At 33.5% G+C, this 24698-nt stretch overlaps 1 protein-coding gene across 1 annotated transcript; it reads right to left on the reverse strand.

The window, feature by feature from the left end:
* Positions 1 to 2475: 2475 nt before the first annotated feature.
* Positions 2476 to 24409, reverse strand: LOC114329246 (T-box transcription factor TBX6-like). Its single transcript, XM_050651940.1, has 4 exons — positions 24406 to 24409; positions 20167 to 20269; positions 3126 to 4162; positions 2476 to 2897 (listed from the first exon to the last, which is right to left on the reverse strand). The coding sequence occupies exons 1-4, from the start codon at positions 24407 to 24409 to the stop codon at positions 2476 to 2478; spliced, it is 1566 nt and encodes a 521-aa protein (XP_050507897.1).
* Positions 24410 to 24698: the final 289 nt, after the last annotated feature.

Here is a 24698-nt window from a genome sequence, read left to right on the forward strand (position 1 = left end):
TAAGGTGTGATAAAGGCTAGAATGTTATAACACTTTATTACGGATTCGCATTTAATGCTAATAATATATTTTGATATTTATATATTGAGATTTGTGTACTTATTGATATAACATACTTTTAGATTACGATCACGATACAATTATTATCACTTGTTTAAGATACCTACATATTACAATTTTATACAACGTTTTATATTTTTACACCTAAACATAGACTAAAATTATGGAAATTTTTGTTTAAATTCTTGAGATATTTCTTGTCTTATCTTTTACGTGAAAAAATGTTAAGCAAAAGCAATAATGGGCAAAATCAGATCATACAGGAAATGCATAACAACGTCAATAAATTTTATGGTGAATTGATGGTGATATGGTGTGGAAGCCAAAGAGAAACCAACGAACTAAACCCTCACAAAATAATTTAACAATGACAAGTTATGGAAAACAGAAAGTTCCTAGTCCGTGGTAGACCTAAAATGGTCAAGGGGAGCTTGAACAAGGTTTCACCCGAAAATGGAACAAAACAAGAAAGGCAAATTTCAAATGGGATGCAAAATCACTCTTTATGCCAGGATAATCTCTCATAACTTATATTGGATAGGCTTGGAATGAGCAACATTTGGCAACATGTGACATATTCTTAAATGAAAGCTACTGATTTGCTTTGAAGAAAAATTTCACAACCAATGCACACTGCTGGTAATAACATATGGTTCCAAAGCTATCACTTTGACTGAACGTTCTGCAAATAAATTAAGAATAACCCAAAGGAAAATAGAAAGGGCAATGTTGGGAATAATAAGAAGATATATGGTACCAAATAAGATGGAGAGAGATAGGACCAAAGTGAAATGTTATAGAAAAAATTGCACAGTCCAAATGGAAATGGGCTGGACATGTAGCACATTTAACTTGATAATAGGTGGACCAAATGACTCATAGAATAGAGACTTAGATAAGATAAGACACCGAGGTAGACCACCAAAAAGATTGATATATGACTTAAAAGAAAATAGTGGGAAATTGGATACAGAAAGCACCGGGTAGAGAACAATGGAAGGATATGAAGAAGATCTTTATCCAACAGTAGATACAAGTGGTTGAGGAATGATGAATCTCTCATAATATCGTGAGAGAAATTAAAATAATGTAAGTCAACATTTTGTTAGTCAGTGATGTTAGATGGCGTAGATCTGGTGAGACAAACATCGATAACCATAAGGTATGTTATGCTGGTTTCTTATGGAAAGAGACAACGAAACATTAAAAGCTTTTAACAGTCCTGGCTAGAAATTGACAAAAATCTAATCTGCTCTAGAAGAGAAAATAACAAGATGAGAAAAAACAAGATGTTAAAAATAAGAGAATGGAGTAACGGAGTGAATACTAGCAGACAAAATATATTGGAGATACCATAGGCTAATGAAGGACTTATCCAGAAATCAGAACTGAAAATATACAGAGTTGCAGTCAGGCTAGTATTTACATACACAGCTGAGACAATGTACCATGTACCTCACAGATAAAGATAAAAAAATATTAAGAATATTCGAATGCAAAACCTGAGAAGAATTACCGACCCGATAAGAATAGAAAACAAAGCAATGAGAAGCATGAACCATAAAATAAGAGACATAAGAAGTTATGATTCACAAAGTTACAAAAAAAACTCACAAAATTTTAGTGGAAGTCTGCATAAAGCAATCTAGAAAAGGAAAAGCTCTAAAATAAGATAGACCTCAAACAAAGATGGAACATTCAAAAATAAGAAAAAATCTTGTGTTTCAAAAAAATAAGTTTCAAATAAAAATGTTGGTCAACAAGACGGAAAAAGAAAATATTGAAAGAGAAAACCAAAGCAAATAAAATAAATTAAAAAATCTGAAATCACCATCCAATATGGTTAAAGAAGAAAACATAAAACACCAAACCAAAGGCAAATTGGAAATGCTGAAGGAGAACGAAAATAAACATAAAATTAAATAAACAAAAAAAAACGAACATGAAAAATGTTCCTATTTCGTTATCTCCTATCGTTGAAAGAAATTTAAAAAAAATGAAGAAATGATCTTAAATTTAAGTAAGTATAGAATAAATAAACAAAGGAAATATCTCAAGAAAACTTCTGGTCCATGCTTTATTTTTCCAAACATGAATATTAGGAAACAGTGGACCAAGAAAATATTAAAAACTGATCTAGATCAAGAAACTTGAAAAAGTTAAAACTGAGATTAGTCTTAAGTAAAATTACGTTAAACGACACAAAATAAAAAACTACAACGTAAGGTACTATAAATGTAGAATTGTATGTACTCAATATTTTAAGGAACAAAATTAGTAATATCTAAAGAATCGTACAAACGTTTCATTTATAGTTCCTTAACTTATGGCATTTTATTAAAAACACTGAATGTACGTGTAGAAGTACGATTCTGATTACTGATTAAAAATCACAAAGAAAAAAAGTTTTTACTCTCAACCAGTAACGGCGCGTATCGAAAAGTCCGTTAGCTTTCTCTGAGGTTGCCTCACTGCAGCATTATTTTCTTCAAGTTGTCTCACTCTATAATGACTTGGTGCAGGTTGCCACGTTGCAGAATGACTTGCTTCAAGTTGACTCACTCCAAAAGGACGTAGTTCAGGTGTTCTCGCTCGTTCAGAATGACTTACTTCAACTTCCATGGATTGATTACTTAAGTCAAGCTGACTTTCTTCATCTGATTGACTTACATTATATCGACTTGATGATCCATATTCACTTGGTGTAAGTTGACTTGATGACTCTGCGAGGCTTGACTCAAAATACGTTGCTTCAGGTTGAATTGGATCAGGGTACGTCGGTGAAGGATATGACGCTGATGTCGATGGAGATATAATATTTAGTGGAACCTGGATCCCTGCAAATGACATCATTGGTGGATTCCAAACAGAATTCGACGACCACATAGTAGGCATAGGAGGCATAGGTGGCATAGGGGGCATAGGTAGCATAGGGGAAATAGGAGGCATAGGAGGCATAGGAGGCATAGGTGGCATAGGCAGCATCGGAGGCATAGCAGACATAGCAGACGTAGAAGGCATATAAGCTGGATAAGGTTGGTAAAACTTATAGCGGTACATTGGGCGTGGATCTACAACAGGTCTGTATACAAATGGTGCCACAACTGGGTATGGCGTTGATGTAGCAACTGGACGAGCTAGTATATCACAAGCACTGTCATCTTGGTCAGTACATGTTTCCACACGTGGTTGTGATTCTGTTAAACAAGAAACGGTAGAAGTGGATGATTGGGATGATTCTGAGAGTCTGTCGTTTGTAGTAGAAGCAACTGTACTATCGACGACTACGATTTCTTCTTCTTCCTCGGTAAATTTATAGCGGTACATTGGGCGTGGATGTACAACAGGTCTGTATACAAATGGTGTCACAACTGGGTATGGCGTTGATGTAGCAACTGGACGAGATAGTATATCACAAGCACTGTCATCTTGGTTAGCAGATGTTTCCACACGTGGTTGTGATTCTGTTGAACAAGAAATGGTAGAAGTAGATGATTCGGATGATTCTGAGAGTCTATCATTTGTAGTAGAAGCAACTGTACTATCGACGACTACGATTTCTTCCTCGTCATCGCTTACATTTACAATCTTTGCTGCTCTAGCTTGCTTTCTCTTATATTTGGCCTGGCCATTTTCTCTAAATCCTTTAGCGAAGGGATTATATTTGATCTTTAGTTGGGTGATCTTCTCGTTTTGATAAGCGGTTACAGCAATAAACTGAGTTTCAGAAAATCGAAGAATAGCTTTAGGTGCCCAACTCATCTCACATACATCATTGAGCTGGGTTATGATTATCTTGGGCTGGTACTTATGCATCGAAGATAATACCACTTGTCCAAGTAGAGGAGCGAAAGTGTTGGTCAGCTTCACTCTGTCGAAGGAAAGTGTTTGTCCCATCCAAAATTCGCCTCGGGCAGGGGAATCCGGGTGAATGTAGAATCGCTCTGTGCTAATTGCCTCTTCTGATCCAGACGGTAACCAACCACCTGATGCTGAGTACTTGAAGCGGTTTCTGCAAACTGGTTCCATCTCGAGCACTACTCTGTATATGTTGTTTGGAGACAGACCCTTGATTTCCAATTGGAGAGAAGGAAACATCCGACTGGAACAAAAAACAGCACATAAGTTTTATTGCCTCTGAAGAAAATTGGTAGAATAATATAAAACCTTTACTTTAATCAAGTTGCACCTATAAAGGTCGGGAATGAACTACCAGAAGAAACAGAAATAAAACGAGGGGTAAGGCAGGGATATATACTTTCTCCGCTGCTCTTTAACCTAGTTCAGAAAGCACTAGGAAATATGAAGTCGAATTAAAGTCAATGGAAAACCTAAAAACATCATCAGATGCACCGACGATACGTTAGTAATCGCAGAGTCGGTCTAAGAATTACAGGTTGACAGATTCTGATGAAGAAGATTGTAGATTATGCGAATAATTATTTAAAACGATACCAATGCAGAGAAATAATGTGGAAAATATTAGTTTAAAAGTAAATATAATATACCAAAAAATGGTAAATATCAGAAAGTCTAGATATAGGTACAAATAAATGGGTAAATATCAGGCACGTTTAAATGGGTTAAGGGAATTGATAATAAATAAACAATGAGATGGACCAAATCCTCTACTATTGCTTACTTATTAATCATGGATACCTTAATAAAAAATACAAAAGATCAAACAAGAAACTTTTAATATCTAGTAGGGTGCAATAATGATCAACTCCCTTCTGTAAGCTGATAATATAGGTATGTAGTTTTAATCACAGATAGAGTAGAGAAAATGCAAAAACAAACATACATTTGGCAAAAGGAGACACAGAATTTAAAAATGAAAATGAATCTGTAGAAAACAAAACTTGATGATAATAAAAAGTTGAAGAAATAAGAAAGGAATACCAATATAATAGTAAAGGAACAAGTAATAGAACAAATATCTATTTTTGAGTATTTGGGAAATATAAGGTCATGGGAATCAGTGACGCATCCAGGAGGCGGGTGAGGGTTAAACCCCCCCCCCCCAGGGCATATAAAGAATAGTAGGAAAATGTAACGTATCTAATATCTATACAAAAAGAAATTCTGTGCCCAAGCCAAACCCCCCCCCCAGACGAAAATTCTAGGTGCGCCACTGATGGGAATACGGATATGGCAATAAGCAATAAATTATAATTTGTAAAATATAAGTAGTAATGACTTATGTGGCGGAAACATGGATTGTGAGAAAGAAACATGAATCAATAATAAACGCGATTGAGATGAAATACATGAGAAGAATGGCTGAAGTTCCGAAGTTTGAAAGATTGTAAAATGAAGATTAGGGAGAGAGCTTGAACAAGAACTAATAAGGAGGAAGATCGCAAACAAGTGAAGTGGTTTGGCCACATAGAGCGAATGGAGCAAAAGAGACTAACAAAAGTGTTTGAAATCAAAATGGTAAACAAAAGAAAAAAGGAAGGCCGAGGAACATATGGATGGACCAGATCCGTGATATAGGTGAAAAGAGAGACATGTATTATTGTGTTTTCAAATTTATCAATCAAAAGCAAAATGAAAATAAAATTAATTTTTTTTTTAAATAACGCGGGCACATAAATTTGATACACCCTGTATATTGAGTTGTAAATATTTATTAGAATTTAGTTTGGATGTAAGTGGATTTCTTTTTTAATGAGTTTTCCGATGAACCACTAAAGACTTTTGTGAATAATTAAAGTGAAAAGGATGATGTATTTAGGTTTAAAATGGAGAAAGTTTGTTTACTACCGAAACTATAGAATCCAAAACTGGATGTAATTATCATTTCCGAGAAAAGTGGTTTTAAAAGAAAGTTTGGAATTTTAATATTTGTTTCAACCCGAGTAAATGTTGTAGAGTTTCCCCGCAAGTAATTAAGGATGGTCGGAATAATTTTGAAAATGACTGTTTGTTAGTCGAATGGAAAAGTCGATGTTTCTGATTCTTGGCAATGTGGAAGGGGAAAAGTGGATTGGATGATTGAGAGAGTTTGAAAAAGAAGTCATTATGTTTTTGGCATCGCTGAAGAGCAGTTCGACGTTTTCGTGGATAGATAGTTAGCAAGTACCAGTGGCTGTTTGATAGTGGAGAATAGTGTTGAAAAGTGGAACGAGAGACAGATCAAATTGAGACGAAATACCTCTTTGATTCTGTATTATTGTGAGAAGGAGAGCAGATAATTTTTGGAGTTTTGTTTGAATCGAGTACGTGTCAAAAGAGGCCCGGCTTGTTGGATAATTGGTGCTGGTATGCTGATAGTTTTGAAGATAGAGAACGGAGAGGGCTTTGATGAGTAGCCTTTGACATAGTCAACGAGGGAGAGCTGTTTTTGGGTCACGAGAAGACATCAGAGTAATTGAAGCAAAAGGTCAGTCAACTTATGTGAAAGATATTTTTATGTTCGGAAACTAAAATTTTGAGTAAAAAGCATATGAATTAAAATTCCAATATTTCTAAAAGTAAATAGGAAGTATAGCTAATCTTGCGAATACATAAATTTGTTTGTTTAATTTTGTTTTACCAAAGTCATCGGGAACAAACCGATAAATTATTTTTTTAACTATAATAAATTTAAGTGGTAAAAATTTCATTCGGACATCTGTGTCCACAGGTTTTTAGACTTGATAGATTTTAGAGTATTGATTTTGATAAATAAAAGACAATTCTGTATTTTTATTTTAATATTTTGCTTTATTTCTTTTCCCTATTTTATCCCGATTAGGATCAACTAAGAGATACTGAACCCACGAGAGAGGATAGGTATAACGTGAGATAATTTAGATTTTTTTTTAATAGTATAAAAAGGCACCCTGAGATTTTTTATTCATTTTTATGTATGATTTGCGACAATTAAATAATTAATCAGATAAATAATAATTAATATAAAATTGATAAAAAGCAGATCATAACAACATGGTGAGCCAACGTAGGACATTAAAGTATCTCTGGTTGTGAATTTGAAGGGAATAGGAAACGGAAAAACAGGTGAAGGAGAATTTATTTGCCCGTCGGAAAAAGTTTGATATATTTAAAATTTTTGAAATATTTGTTTGACTTAATATTTTTATCTAGGTACAATTTACATATTTATTTTATTTTTGATTGATTTGAATTTTGAAATATTTAAAAATTTGTGGGATAAATTGATTATATTTGGGGAGAGAAAAATTTTCGTCTCGACAGCATACAAGGTATTTTCGAATTTCATATTAGGCGGGGAAAAATTTTAAATACATGTCGATAACAACCAGAAGCAAAAGCAAAGAAAACAAAAAACAAGAAGAACATTTCGAACAAGAAGAACATATAGAACAAGAAGACATTTTCGAAACAACAATCATGGCATCAGAAAATCAAGAATTGTCAGGAATAGATTTTTATAGGAATTATTACAACTGATGCAACTCCAGGCACAAAAAATGGATGACAATCAAAGAGAAACAAAACAAGCAATGGATGAAGCAAAACGTACAATGAAAGAAAATCAAGAAGAAACAAAACAAGCCATGAAGGAAACACAACAAAAAATGGATGGAACACAACAAAAATTGGATCAAAAAATGGATGGAAATCAACAGGAAACAAAACAAGCGATAGAAGAAAACAACAGAAATATAGAGAGTATCAAAAAGGAAATGATTAAAAAAATCGAAGAGATTGCAGAAAAGAGCGAGAAACAGGAGATAGAGATTAAAGAAATCAAAATCAATATGAAGGAGATAAACAATTGCCAGAAAAAGGAACTAGAAAATTTAGAAAGCAAATTTGAAAATGCTTTGCAAGAAGATAAGAAAGAAATGGAAGAAAGATTCCGAAATAATGAAAAACTAATTGATGATATCAGAAATCAACAACATTCCGGAGAAAGAAGGGAAACGATTATCCATAGTACAGAGGATGTGAAAATAAGATTTGGCGGGGATGTAAAAAAATTACACCCAGTAATTTTCATAAACAATTTAAAAAAGAAAGTAAAATACATGGGTAATTTCGAGACAGCCAAAGAAACGATAAGGAACCATATTAAAGATGAGGCGAGTTTATGGTTCGATAGCAAAGAAGAAGAATTGGAAAATTGGCATAAATTCAAACAAAAGTTCCTGAGTTATTTCTGGGGAAAAATACAGCAGCTAGAAATAAACAAGGAATTGCAAAATGGGAGGTACCATGATAGAATGAATATTTCAGAGAAAACATATGCACTACAATTATATAATAATGCAAAACATCTACAGTACAATTATTCATCCGAACAGCTAGTAGAACTGATAGCCAGACATTTTGAAGATACCTTAGAAGATCACATAACACTACAAAACTACAAAGATATGGACAGTTTGTGCCAATTCTTGCCAATACGGGAAGCAAAAATGAGAGAACGAGAAATAAGAAGATCGCAAGATAATTATAGACAACGCGAAAATCGAGACTATAGAGATAGAAGACAGAACTTGAGGAGAGATTATACAAGAAGATAAAACGAAAATAGAGACAACGGAAGAGGAAACTATGAACAAAGAAATCGGCAATGGAACGAAGACAGATATCGAGAAAACCAGAATAGAAATAACACCCGCACAAATCAAGAGGACAGAAATGATAATAGAAGGAATGAACAGGAAAATCGTGGAAACCGATACGGGTCCGACAGACAAAGAGAAAACAGAAGAGCGGTAAACAACACGCAAATATATGAATATGAGGATGAGAGACAAAGCGACGGAAGAAGCGAAGAAGAACAGCAAGCGTCTTTTCACGAAAGCGCTCACTAAAAACAAAAGAGCAAACAGGAATTTTTTGTCACCCGAAGGAATTTATTAAATTAGCAGGAAATAATGATAAAGGAAGTGGATCTAATTTAAAATTGGTAGATGGTTTTATAAATGAGAAACCGATTAAAATTATGATTGATACTGGTTCAGAAATTACTTTGATTAACAGGAAATTAATAGAAGAGGTTGATTTGACGAATTTGATTTACAAAATTCCCAGGGTAAATTTAGTGGGCGCAAATAAACGGACTTTGGCAACAATAAATTAAGGAATACGAATAAGGGTTCGATTGGGGAAGAAATTTTATGCACTACAATGTGTTATAATGCCAAATATGATGCATGATATGATCGTAGGAGTGAATAAATTGTCAGAAAAACATGTGGTGATAGATTTCAAAAATAACACGATGAAAATCTTAGATGGAAAAGAAGAAAAGACAAAAAACAAACGGTGGAAATGAGTTTGGCAATTAAGCAAGGACAGAAAAAGAAGAAAAGACAGCAGGAGATGATAAGTAAAAACAATGAAGCTCGGGATTCCTCGAAAAAAGAGATGAGCCCAGAAGAAGAAAAAGAAGAAAAAAGATTGACAAATGAAAATGAAGCTTGGGATTCCTCAAAAGAAGAGATGAGCCCAACAGAAGAAAAAGAAGAAGAAAGATTGACACAAGAAAATGAAGATTGGGATTCCTCAAAAAAAGAGATGAGCCCAGAAGAAAAAGAGATCAGATTAGAAAAAGAGAGCGAAAAAGATCCCATGGAAACTGTGGTATTTGACGAAGAAGTATGCAAAATGGAGGAGGCAGAATACACAATAAACATGTGTAAAGAATCGGAGGAGAAAGAAATAAAATTGATATGTGGAGAAGAACAGGAGAAGGAACTGCGTGAAATTTTGAGGGAGTATGAAAATTTAGTAAATGAAGAAAACAGAGTAGCCAAAAAGTATGAACATTCATTTGAGGTGAAAGACTTAGGAAATTTTCGATCGAAAACTTACCCCATCCCATATAAGTACCGACAGGAGGTGAAAGGAGAAATCAATGAAATGTTAGAAAATCAAATCATAGAGAGATGTGACTCTCCGTATATCAACCCAATCGTGATTGTTAAAAAAAACAGTGGAGAATTGAGGCTATGTTTGGATGCCCGGAATATAAATCAACACACGGTATCTCAATATGAATCACCTCTCAACATCGAGGCTATTTTTGGGAGAATTACAGGATCACATATTTTTTCTAAATTGACTTAAAACATAGTTTTTGGTTGATACCTTTAGCAGAAAAATGTAGAAACTACACCGCTTTTTCGATCGATGGTATTGTGTACCGATTTAAAGTAGTGCCTTTTGGGTTACAAAGTGCTTGTGCAGCACTGGTAAGAGCTCTCCACACAAAATTAAACAGGTATGAAGATTTTATAGTACACTACATTGACGACTTACTAATTTTTTCACCAGATACATCGAGTCATTTAAAACACATAAAAATTATATTAGAAGAGCTGGACAAGGCCGGATTAAAATTGAATATTGAAAAATGTCAATTTTTTCAAAAAGAAGTGACATATTTGGGTTTTAAATTGGAAACAAAAACAGTTAGTTTAGCCGAGGACCGGATAAAACTCATAGATGAATACCCAAGGCCAACGAATTTAAAAACATTGAGAAGTTTTCTTGGTACGATCAACTATTTCAAAAAACTAATTCCTGATTTGAGCCAGAAGGAGATTCCATTGATAAAATTACTGAAAAAAGGTGTTAAATGGAATTGGAAAGAAGAACAAGAGAAGGCTTTCCAAATATTAAAAGAAGAATTCTCGAAAGGAACTAAAATATATCATCCCATGTACAATTTACCTTTCATATTACGAACTAATTAAATAATTAATCAGATAAATAATAATTAATATAAAATTGATAAAAAGCAGATCATAACAGTATATATATAGTGGAGTCACTGAAGGTTTTCACCTCCGATTTCGTTGAACCTTCATCGATTTTCATGAAAATTGGTGAGTAGTTAGAAGATACTCCAAGGAACAAAGGTGACATGATGCCAACTTGTGCTTTTATTCTAGGGGTGGATGCCACCGCTTCTCGGGGGTGAATTTTCTTTAATAAAAAAAATACCAGAAATCGGTAGAGGGGCAACTTCTAAGCAAAACTTGTTATATAAAGTTATTAACATAAATCAATACTTTTTCAGTTACTAAATATCAAAAATTTTATTTTTTCTTAAAAAAATGCATGTTTTAAAGCTGTTTTTCACGTACTACTCAAAAACTATAAGCTTTTGTAAAAAAATTTTTATTACCAAAACTAAAGATAATAAAAAATGTAATACACTCCCGACTTAAACAACTTAACTAATGTTATTTCAAAGTGCGTTATGGGTAATTGAATGTATATTTTTTTCGACAAGTACTTAAATATAAGTATTCAAGCTTACATAACGGGAAAACGATGCATTTAATATAATATAATTGTTAAACACTTGTCAAAGTACTTCAGAGTACCTATCAAATGAGCTTCAGTAGAAGTAAATAGCGTCAAAATTAAGCAAGTTATGATGAAAATAAGAGAACCCTTTCGATTTTTTTAAGAGAAAGTGAAAAATAAAATATACGCCATTTCCACAAAAACTAAAATTTGTAGTAATCCTCACAAGATTTTTTTGGTTGACATAGTTAATGATTTCAACAATTTTTACCGGTTTAGAATGCATATTTTTGAAAAAAAGATACAATTTAAAGAAATCAGAATTTTTAAAATTATCGTACTTTTCATTTTCTTTTGATAATAACTCCAAAAATACACAATATACGTAAAAAATTATTTATAACTAAATTCTAGTTTTTTCTGTTTCAAATAATCTACCCATCTTATTATTTCCGTATAGTAAAAAATGACTGAGATAGAAAAGTTTAATCAATTTTGCTGCGAGAACCATGTAACTGGGGCCATTTAACCTATTATTGTTAAAAAGTTGAGGGGTTTAAAGACTAATTTTGACATATTTTAATAACCCTTAAAATCAACTTCTAATTAGTATTTAGTTGAACCTGATATCTTAAAAGTTACCTGAGTTATTTACAAAAAAACAATAACATTTTTTGGAAAAATTTTTAAAAGGTGCATTTTGAAACAGTTTTGGTGCATAAATTTTAATGCTATCAACTTGTTCGAGAGCTGATTTGATAGATAGTTCTATGAACTTTGACAAATGTTAAATAAGTTTATGTTATAAAATACATCATTTTGCCGGTATTGAATACTTAAATTTAAAAGATTAAGTTTTTCAACCTAATAAAAATATTTGTAAATTAAATATTTTTAAAAGATTTTTAATTGAAAAACTTTATTGGCCCATTTCCTGGTGACAACCTCCAAGGCTTCTACAATATGCAAGCACATGGATGCTGCAGTGAAGACTAACGGGAAGGAATTCTACACTATGCAATTCACAACCCCCGTCTGCAGCGTGGTAAAGTTCCAGCGGAAAATGGACCTAGTTACTCTATAGGAGTAATACTAATAATGCTAGTATTGGTAGTAAAAATGGCTAGTAAAAATGGTATACATTTTTATACTTAAATTTAAATTTAAAGTCTTGAATACTTAAATTTGGGTACTCGACGAAAGAAATATATATTAATTACCTATAACTTACTTTAAGTTAACATAAAAAAATTTTTTTAGTAAGGAGTTTATTTGACTTTTTATTAGCCTCAATTTTGATAGTAATAACTTTTTTGAATAAACTTACATTTTTGAGATATTTATCAAAAATCGGTTAAAAACATGTATTTTTCTCACGAAAAATTAAAATCTTGGATCTTTAATAACTCAAAAAGTTTTGATTTATTTTAATAACGTTATATTACAAATTTTTCTTATAATTTGTCCCTCTATCGAATTGTGGGGTTATTTTTAATCAAATAATTTTCACCCCCGAGGAGGGGCGGCATCCACCCCCAGGGTAAAAGCGCAAGTTGGCACCATGTCACCTTTGTTCCTTGAGATATCCTCTAACCACTCACCCATTTTCATACAAATCGATGGAGGTTCAACGAAATCGGAGGTAATTGCTCATATCCACCTTCAGTGACTGTACTAATAAGAGATATGAAGAACCTGACCACCAATAGAAGTACATGACAGAAATGGATATTTAAGAGGCGAAGAAGAAGAAAAGCTATTACAAATATAAAAATAATTTTAAAAATGTAACTTTAAGTAACTTTTTTTAAGTAAGTAGCATTTTTGTTTATCATTGCTATCGCAATTATTATTCTAAAGGCAATTATTCTACACTTGACTTATTGGATTCTAAAAACGTACCGCAAAAACTGTGCTACGTGGAAATAGGGAGTTCCAATTTCAGGACCCCACTTAGATGACAAGCTGGTTTTACATTTTTAGAAAATGGAGATATATTTAGAATCAATTAATGTTTGAATGAATGCTTGAACCAAACCAAGGCCAAAATCAGAGAAAAAAAATGTTTGAACCGTAGTCATAGTTTCATTGTATTTATTTTATAACTCTACATTTTTAAAACATTGCCTTGTGTTACCTAAAAGATAATAAGTCATCAAAATATAACAGATGAAGAGTCCAGTTATTGTATACGACAAGGGGGTTTAAAATTTAAAAATAAGCTGCACTAAATATCGGTCTAAAAATAAATGAAGGAAAAACAAAATACTTGGTCGTCTCAAAACAAGAACGACGCGACGACGAATAAGGCAAAATATTACTAGAAACGATCATGTGGTTAAAGAATTTAAATATCAACAATCATCAACCTAGAACATTTACAACGACAGCACAACGATCGGAATTTACATAAAAAACTTTAAAGGAGACTGCTGGAATATACAGAAAACGAAGACCAACGATTATAGTTAATCAGGATAACCAGGTAGTGCTAGGTGAAAAAGGGAAAATTCATATATGGGAAAACTATATCCAGGAGCTCTTTCATGACGAAAGACCCATGAGTGAAGTTTATACAGACGACCAGCTGACTGGCCCTTCAATCACTAAAGAGGAAATAGAAAAGGCAATATTATATTCAAAAACCAATAAGGCACCTGGACCTGATGAAATTCCTTCAGAAATACTCAAACTACTAGATGAAAGGGGAATTTAAGCACTACATAAAATACTTAATTTTATTTATGAAACTGGTTGCTATCTTCAGCAGTGGTTGTTCTCTACATTTATTCCCCTACCCAAAAAAGCAAATGCAAAAAGTTGTGAGGATCACAGACTCATTAGCCTGATGAGTCAAACTTTAAAGATATTCTTAAAAATACTACATCAAAGATTATACAAAAAATGTGAATGGGACATCAGTGATTCTCAGTTTGGGTTTAGGCAAGGTTTGAGAACAAGAGAAGCAATAGTAGCAACACAGGTGTTGGTCCAAAATTGTTACGATCAGAGGAAGGACGCATTCCTGTGCTTTTTAGACTACGAGAAAGCGTTTGATCGTGTCCAACATCACAAGTTAATGCAGATCCTCAAGAAGCTTGATATAGACCAAAAAGACATAAGATGCATTGATAACTTGTACTGGTTTCATGCAGCACAATTAAAAATAGACAATTCTATATCCAAATCCATACATATAAGAAGGAGTGTTTGGCAGGGATGTGTGCTTTCCCCTCTTTTATTTAACATTTTCTTCGGAAGCCATATTTCAAGAGTCTTTGGAAGATGAAGAGATGGGAATCAAAGTGAATGGAGTATTGATCAGCAACATACGATATGCTGATGATGCTGTCTTAATTTGCGACAACGTAGCAAATCTTCAACAACTTGTCACTATAATCGGAGAATACAGTTAAGCGAATGGAATTAGAGATTAATACCAAAAAGACCAAATTCATGATCATCTCCAGAAATTTGCATCCATTTGAAAACTCCACCATAACACTGAATACTAAGTCCATTGAGAGAGTGAGCAAATTCAAATACCTAGGAACGTGGCTTTTTGAAAACTGGGCATCGGACAGGGAATTAAAATGTCGCATTGAACAAGCTCGACAAGCTTTAGTAAAATTCAGGAAGATACTGACCTGCTCAGAGTTCGACCTTACACTGAGACTAATGTTTACTAAATGCTACGTGTGGTCGGTGCTGCTATATGGCATAGAGGGCTGGACACTCAAAACGAGGGATATAAACAGATTAGAAGCCTTCGAAATGTGGCTTTATCGCCGTATCCTAAAGATACCATGGACAGCGAAAGACACAAATGTGGATGTCCTTAAAAGAATCAACCCAGAACGTCAGATTTTCGAAAACATCAAGAAAAGAAAAACGACGTATTTGGGTCACATCATGCGAAACGAAAAACACCAGTTCCTTCAACTTATAATCCAGGGTAAAATTGAAGGCAAGAGAGTAATAGGACGCAAGAAAATATCCTGGCTCCGAAACATAAGGCAATGGACAGGGATTAACGACATACAATCTCTGATACACATTGCAAGAAACAGAGAGTTAATGGAAAATGTGATCGCCAACATCCATTAGTGGATTTGCATTTGAAGAAGAAGACATCATCAATAGAAATAGAGGATTGGTTGTAGGAACAACAATCACCAATGACATCAAAATAGATCGAAACGCGGATAATGGCAGGAAACAGATCATCCTTTGCAATGCTATATCTAATGAAGTCAAAACTTCTCTCACGGCGTACAAAAATCCAGATATATAAGACCATAATACGACCAGTAGTCGCGTATGGAAGCGAAACATGGACCCTAACAAAAAGAGAAGTAATTAAATTGCCGGTGTGGGAACGTAAAATCCTTCGAATGATATATGACCCTTGTAGCCACTAGCTACAGCATGACAAACGAATGGAGACGCAGATACAAATAACGAGTTAGTCTTTTCGGAAAGAGAAAATATAGTCAGATAGAGAAAGGCAAGTAGGCTCAGTTGGGCAGGGCGTGCGATACGCAGTAACTACAGCCGCGTTATAAACAATGTGTTTTGGGAAAGGTCAGATGGAAGGTCTGTAGGACGGTCTAGAAATAGGTGGAAAGATACGGTCAGAGAAGATCTTTAGAAAATGGGAGTGAGACAATGGGAAATAGTGACACAGGACCAAACATATTATAGTTTTACAGGTTTAGTAGGCAGTAGTAAACGCGGTAAAGGCTCACGAAAAATCGCGAAGAACGCCATTGATGATGATGATGATGAATGGGCTTAAAAATGAAATAAGATAATATATAAGACAGTGATAAACTCTAGAGCATTATATGCCAGTGAAACAGGGACGATGAACAAATCCGAACAAGTAATGCTCCAAAGATGTGTGTAAGAAAAGTTCTCAGGAAAATGTGTATTAAAGACCAAATATAGAACTAGAGAAAATGCATGGAGAACTGAATAACTTAGAGATAATTAAATCAAAAAGACCGATATAAAAAAAATACTAATGGCAGAATTATGAAGAAAGAACAAGAAAGGTAGGCCAAAAACTAAGTGAAAGATGAAAAGACATAGAAAAGACATTTTGAGAAAGACATAGAACTTAAAATCGCAAGTTGGAAAAATTAAGCAGCAAACAGAAAATAATGGAAAAGAATAGTAAACCAAGCCATGGTTCTTTTAGGCCGGGAGAACTAAATTATCTATATAATATTCGCCAACTACTAAATGACTCAAAATAGAATACAACGTCCCGGCGCACTGTTGCTTCATAGATCTACAAAAGGCGTTCGACCGTCTAGAGCTGAATGACGTAATTCACCTCTTATAAAAACGAAACCTACCATCAGATATCATCAAGACTATCGAAAACATATACAGCAGAAATAACATACAGACCAGAATTAACCCATTTATGCCTAACGGGTCGTTAACGACCCAACTAACAAAAATATATTTCAAACAAATATGTCAAATTTAACAGTCGTCGTTTTTTTATCAATTCATCACTGAATATGCAAGCAAGCAGTTTATTTAGTGCAAACCGTTTATTTCGCTCGTAGTGTTCGTAGGGTGTACATCAAAATAGAACTTGAATAAAGTTCGCAGCACGGCTTTATTCAAACATTTGTAAGTACATTTAAATAAATTATTTTATTATTTAAATTCATTTGATATAGTTAAAAACAAAATGTGTTAACACATTATAATATTACTAGTATGAAAATAATTTGATATCAGTCATAAATATAATATTATATTTTGATGTGTCGTTAACGACCCATTGGGCAGATGACATATCACAATGAGAAATTTTTTTAGTAAGATATTATCTACTGCATAAATTCTGGAGAAAATCGAAAAATTTTAAAATAGTGAGGCTATACCGGATGATATATTATATGTTGCCTCCAGAAAATAATGGCTGGTTAACCGATTCGAATTCTGGAGAAGAGAAATATAATGATCCGGATAGACTAAATAGAGGTCAACTAATGCCTGCGCTGAAGTACAATTTCGGCATGATGAGGAAAGCATAGAGAATGAAGTTCTTCAAGAAGTATCTGATTTTAATGTACAACATCGAACCAAGAAAATAAAGAAGATGCCACGAAAATGGTCGAACATGATAAATTGGATAAATTATGGGCGGAGTCGGCTTGATGAACAAAATTTCGAACTATAGAATTAAAATACGTGGAAAAAATGGTACTTCCCAATATGGATATGGATGCTGGATGTTTGTGTAACTAATGCTTGGATACTAGCACGACAATTTGGATATAAAAATGACAACTTAGAATTTAGAAGACATATAGTTCGTACATTATTGTCTAATTATGGAAAGTCAGCCCAGCCCGTTCTACTGGATCTCAAAATATTGCAATAATTCCTGCTCCGTCTACATCAACAGCGCATCTAATTATTACCGGTGCTCAATGAAGAAGATGTCATGTATGTTCAAATAAAACTACAAAGGCATGCTATAGATGTGAAATTCCACTCCACGATAAATGCTTCAAATATTATCAGTAGTAATTGCACAAGAGCTCTGAAATTCTATATTAATTTCAGAGGTCGAGTGCAACTTGTTGCGATTATTTCATGAATAAAACTGTTCAAACCAAAATTTTATTGCAATTTATGTATGTAAGTACAAATTAGTACCATTAAACACACAGTTTTTATAAATATTTGACGATTGAAAGTCATCACTTTTATAATTTTTAAAACATTAATTGTCATTAATGTCACTGAATGTATTTTTTCGTAGCAACGAAGGGCATCTGACGTAATATACTTAACGACAAGAGATTATCAAAAATTATCGATTTAATTCAGATTTCTGTAGCTTTCTGTTGGTCAGAATCTTCTATGAATGAAATAATCTCTATAGTATGCTATGTAGATGATACCATACTTATTGCAGAGAGTGAAGATGAGCTTCAGAGACTTTTATATCAATTTAATATAACAGTAAGAAAGTTCGCCTTGTGCACAAAAAAGGAAACATGCTTGACCGTTCTAACTTTAGAGGGATTTCTCTTCTGAATACAGCATATACAATTTTGTCCATGGTACTTAACGAACGACTGGCCCAGTATACTGACATTCTGGTCAGAGCTGGACATAATATGCTGGTTAAAGCTAATGACGGTTCTCTAATAGGAAGATGATTGGTGGGAAGACCACAAAAAATAATGAAACGGCAGCTTAACGGAGGCACATTGAAAATACAGATACTCATGTCTACACACAAAAAGATTAGTAATTAAATCACATCATTGATAAATAAGTGCAGTAGGTATTATTGTGTTTCAATTTATTAATCAAAGATAGAATAAAAATTTTAATTTTTTTAATATAACGCGGGCACATAAATTTGATACACCCTGTATATTGATTTGTAAATATTTATTAGAAGTTAGCTTTCAATGAAAAATGGTTTCTCCTTAATGAACTTTTCCATGAAGAATATTAAAAACATTTTTGTAAATAAAAGTGAAGTGAAAGTTATTTAGGATTAGTATTTTAAACCGATTGTTTATTACGGGAAAGATGGAAGCCACAGGTAATTAGTTCTTAGAAAATTAAGGTAAAGAAAGTTTGGAATTTTAAATTTTTTGTTTAACCCCGAGCAAATTTTGTAGAATTTACCGAAAGTAATTAGTATGATGGTAGGGATAATTTTAAAGGTATGAGTGGGTTTTCGAATGAAAAAAGAATGGGAGGAGATAAATGTTTCTGATTGGTTTAGAAATTTGGAATGGGGAAAGTTTTGTTTGAATGTTGAGATAGTTTTGGAAAGAGGGATTATTGTGTTACCGGCAGCCGAGAGGAGCAGTCAAAAGTTTTCGTGAGTAGTTCAGAAGCAAGTACTAGTGGTTGTGTTTGATAATTGAGAGTAGCTGAAAAGTGGAAAGAGAGACAAATCAAATCGAGAAGAAATACCTCTTTTATTCTGTAAAGTCCAAGAGAGTAAGCTACAAGAATTATCGTTATTAAAGTTATTTGTGACACCAAGTAAAAAAGATACTTGGGTCTCAGGAGATTATTGTTGAGAGAAATAGAGGAGAGAGATTTGGAGTTTATTGAACGCGTCCCGGTCAAAGGAAGCCTGGCTTGTGTTTTGGAGAAATAGTTGCTGGTATACTGCTGGATTGTTAGCTGAGAACGGAGAGGGCTTTGATTGGTAGCCTAACATAATCAACAAGGAGGAGCTGTTTGGGTCAAGAGGAGACATGATTGTTTGTGAATAAAAAAGGTCAGTCAATAACCTATGTGATAGATTTTTTTTTATAATCAGAAGTTAATTTTTTACGTAAAAGCATACGAATTTAAGATTCCAATATTTCAAAAATTTAATAGAAAGCATAAGTAATTTTGCGAATACCAAATTTGTTTGTTTAGCTGGGTTTATTAATGGTATCAAGAACAAAGCGATAAATATTTGTTTGAATTAGATTAATTTATATGGTAAAAGTTTTTTGGACAGTTATGCCCACAGAATTTAATTGATAAATTTACAGAACATTGCTTTTTATAATAAAGGTAACTGTATGTTTTTATTTATGATTTTTCTATTTATTTCCTTTTCCTATTTTATCCCGATAAGGATCAACTAAGAGATACTGAAAACACGAGAGAAGATAAGTATAACATAAGAGTGTTTAGACATTTTTTTATATTATAAAAAGGCACACTGAGATTCTTTCTTAATTTTTATGTATTATTTGCGTTAATTAAATAATTGATCAAGTAAATAATAATTAATATAAAAGTAATAGAAAGCAGATCATAACAGTATATATGTATAGTAATGTTACAAGAGTATATAATTGTACATACCTTCCAGTCTTAGAAATGATCATCTCCGTCTCATGGACATGGAATTTCTTCCACAAATCTTGGTTCTTCAACACCACTTGACACTGCAATGCCGGACCAAAATCTGGAAAAGGAAAGCAGGTTTTTAATAAAGGTTATCATATCAATAAAAATAGTAAAATTGCAACCAGAAGGAAATGGAAACGAGGTATAACGAGGAAAAATTAAAACAAAGGAATAGAAGGTGAGAGAAAGAAAGACAGAAGAAGACCTATGGAAAAACCGGACGAAGTGGCGATTGGAAGTCGGAAAACGGCAGAGATCTTTATAGACAAGGCGAAAACGGCGGGTTCGTTGGGAAAAATATTCCCATGAGATTTTTTTGCATAATCACATTCGTGAGACATCCCAGAATAAGGTTCAAGAAGTCGCCCACGTGAAAAGTGGTCCAAATTTTTAACAATTTTTTTTAATCAAATTGCAAAAATCAATATTCTTGGCCCGGTAAATTTTTTGTAGGTTTTTTGGACGATTCTGGATAAAAAAGGTCTCTTACAACTTTTCTCTGAAGTTGATCGTTTTCGAGTTATAATCAATTTAGAATTGAAAAAAATGAAAAATTGCGACTTTTGAGGCTTAATAACTCGGTTAAAAGTTAATGCCCCCCCTACAAGATCCTGAATAAATTTGTCATTATTTTATTACTAAGCTGTTATTTTTAAGTAATAATAATGAGCGTTATAGACCGGGCAGTATCGTCGCCTCCGCTAGCGAAATTATTTCGATTCGATTCTTTTGCACAAACTTACTCAAAAAGAGGTCCTTATAACATATCCACAGGGTGCCGGGCGGTGCCGTGGTCGAAAAATTGTTTAAACATTTTTTTTTAAACAAATTCACAATTTTTCATTTCGAACAAATTTTTTTTACGAAATTGGCTTATTCTGAGCAAAAAAGGTCTCTTGTTATTTTTTTCTAAAATTGATTGTTGTCGAGTTATATGCGATTAAAAATTTGAAAAATGCGAAAATGGCCATTTCAAGGCTTAATAACTCGATTAAACATTATTATTATGAAATTCAAAAAGTCACCAAATCAAGTTCCAAATCCCTTCTTCAAGATCCTGAAGAGATGTTTGTCATTATTTTATTAGAAAGCTGTTATTTTTAACTATTAACAATTAGCGCTATAATCCAGGATGTATCGTCGCCTCCGTTAGTGAAATTATTCCGATTCCATCTTTTTGCAGAAACTAACCCAAAACGAGGTCCTTATAACATATCCACAGGGTGCCGGGCGGTGCCGTGGTCTAAAAATTGTTGAAACAATTTTTTTTAAACAAATTCACAAAAATATTTTTTTTTATTGCGAACGATCTTTTTTTAGATAATTTGGGTTATTCTGAGCAAAAAAGATATTAATAAAAATATAGATATTGAGAAGGCGTTTGATAGAGTTCAACATGATAGGTTGTTTGAATATCTAGAAATGATTGGAATAGATGATAAAGATCTGAGACTTTTACAACATCTATATTGGAATCAAGAAGCTTCTATTCTGGTAGACGGCAAAGAAACGGACAAAATTTGCATTCAAAGAGGTGTCAGACAGGGTTGTGTGTTATCCCCAACTTTGTTTAATGTATACTCAGAAATAGTTTTTAATGAAGCCTTGGAAGAACAATGTGGAGTTCGAATCGGGGGAGAAACTATTAACAACATCAGATATGCAGACGACACCGCGATCATGGCTGAAAATATCGAAGATCTTCAACTCCTTATAGATCGAGTTACTAGAGAATGCTCCAATAACGGACTTAACATAAATGCAACAAAGACAAAGTTACTTGTGGTTAGGAAACAAGACGTCGGCCCTATGCAACTAATTGTCAGTGATGAATCAATAACAGAAGTTAACCATTTTAAATACCTAGGATGTTGGATAAACGAGACACTAAATCCGGATGAAGAAATTAAAACTTATTTCTGAAAGCATTTATGAACTTAGATCTATTCTGAGCAACTCTCAGCTGAACTTACAACTAAGAATAAAGTTCCTAAAATGTTATGTGTATCCAGTATTACTATATGGATGTGAAACCTGGATCATGAAGGTTAACATGATGAACAAGTTAGAAGCCTTTGAGATGTGGTCGTATCGTAGAATGCTCAGAATATCTTGGGCTCAACGCATTTCAAACAGAGAAGTCTTAAACAGAGTAGGCCAAGGCGAAGGTGACTTAATGAAGATGATAAAAAAGAGAAAACCTGAATATCTGGGGCATATAATGAGAGGTAGCAGATACAGTATGCTGCAGTCAATACTCAATGGAAAGATCGACGGAAAAAGAGGAATTGGTCGAAGGAAATATTCATGGCTCCGAAATCTTCGTCAATGGACTGGCTTATCAGCAGATCAATTGTTACATGCCGCACAAGATCGAGAACGATATCGGCAAATTGTTATGGAAGCTACCCACGCCTAAATTTGGGCACGGTACTTAAAGAAGGAGAAGAGCATAAAAGGTCTCTTTTGATTTTTCTCTAAAATTGATTGTTGTCGAGTTATATGTCCATTTTCGCATTTTTCAAAAATTATAAATCGCGTATAATTCGACAACAATCCATTTTTTGCTCAGAATGTCCCAAATTATCTAAAAAAAAATTTTTCGAAGTGAAAAAATTATTTTTGTGAATTTGTTTAAAAGAAAATTGTTTAAACAATTTTTCGACCACGTCACCGCCCGGCACCATGTGGATATGTTATAAGGACCTCGTTTTGAGTAAGATTCTGCAAAAAAAATGGACTCGGAATAAATTCATTAACGGGGGCGACGATAAATCCTGGACTATAGCGCTAATTGATCATAATTAAAAATAACAGCTTTCTAATAAAATAATGACAAAAATCTCTTCAGGACCTTGAATAAGGGATTTGAAACTTGATTCGGTGACTTTTTTAATTTCATAATAATAATGTATAATCGAGTTATTAAGCCTTGAAAATGGCCATTTTCGCATTTTTCAAATTTTTAATCGCATATAACTCGACAACAATCAATTTTAGAAAAAAATGACGAGACCTTCTTTGCTCAGAATAAGATAATTTTTCTAAAAAAATTTTGTTAGAAATGAAAAAATTATTTTTGTGAATTTGTTTAAAAAAAATTTTTAAACAATTTTTCGACCACGGCACCTCCCGGCGGCGCCCTGTCGATATGTTATAAGGACCTCTTTTTGAGTAAGTTTGTGCAAAAAAATCGAATCGAATAATTTCGCTAGCGGGGGCGAAGATACTGCCCGGTATATTATGCACGTGTTAGGTGGCCGTAAATGCTGAGTGCGAGAGAGATGCCATTCCGGGAGTTCATTTTGTGCATCTTACTTGCACTCACATTTACAGCCGCGTGCCGCGTCAATACGATCATGTAGCGGAGGCTTTAAATTTTGATTTAGTCACTTTCTAACTTTCATAATATGTAATAATTTTTAACAGAGTTATTAAGCCTTAAAAAGGGTCATTTTCGCGTTTTTCAAATTTTAAATTACTTATAACTCGAAAAAGATCAACTTTAGAGAAAAATAAGACCTTTTTTTGTCCAGAATGGCCAAAAAAACCTAAAAAAAATTTGTCCGAGCCAAAAATATTGATTTTTTGCAATTTGATTAAAAAAAATTGTTAAAAAAAATTGAGTCACTTTTCACGTGGGCGACTTCTTGAACCTTATTCTGGGATGTCTCACGAATGTGATTATGCAAAAAAATCTCATGGGAATATTTTTCCCAACGGACCCGCCGTTTTCGTCTTGTCTATTATAACCGACATGTAATAGGTAGTATCATATTAACATTGAATTTGTTATGGTCCTTTTGAAAATCATTGATAGCAGTTTTTGTTACACAGGTTATTTGTCAGGTGAATAAATGAGTAATTCAAATATGCAATAGCTTACTTGGTAGAAGCCCGTGAATATTTGGATTTGACGATTTATTAAGTATCAGAACCGGTATATCGACTTATAGTAGAGTAAATGGACTGGCAAAAGGCTTCTAGAAAAGATTTTCGTGGGCACTTTGTTGCTAAAATGTAAAACCCATATTTTTTGGTTTCTAATATATTTGTTATGCAAAATCACTTGGTCGTCCAAAAATCGTTGCGGGAGGGGACCGGTGGGGAGCCTTACAAAAAAAAACTGCAATTTTTTTTTCGTCGTTTTTCGAATGTGCAATATCCGAAAATTCATTCCTCAAAGTTGCATACCCATCCGGACATTAGAAATATTTATTTTTAATTTATAAAAATACGTCAAACCATTGTTGTATTCGAAGCGCCTTCATATAAAATCACTTGTCCTGACAACCCATATTTTTAAAATCGTCTACATCGCTCTATCTCGAAAACTATTGGGTCTAGCAAAAAATGACTTTCTATAAACGTTATAGACCAAACATCAGAGAACATGGGAGTGTTTTTGGAATTTTGATTGGATAATTAGTTTAAGAAAAAATTAAATAAATCGAACGGCATGTCACGACGGACAGTGGTGAACGCAG

Source organism: Diabrotica virgifera, chromosome 5, assembly GCF_917563875.1.
Source record: "Diabrotica virgifera virgifera chromosome 5, PGI_DIABVI_V3a".
Lineage (NCBI taxonomy): Eukaryota > Metazoa > Arthropoda > Insecta > Coleoptera > Chrysomelidae > Diabrotica > Diabrotica virgifera.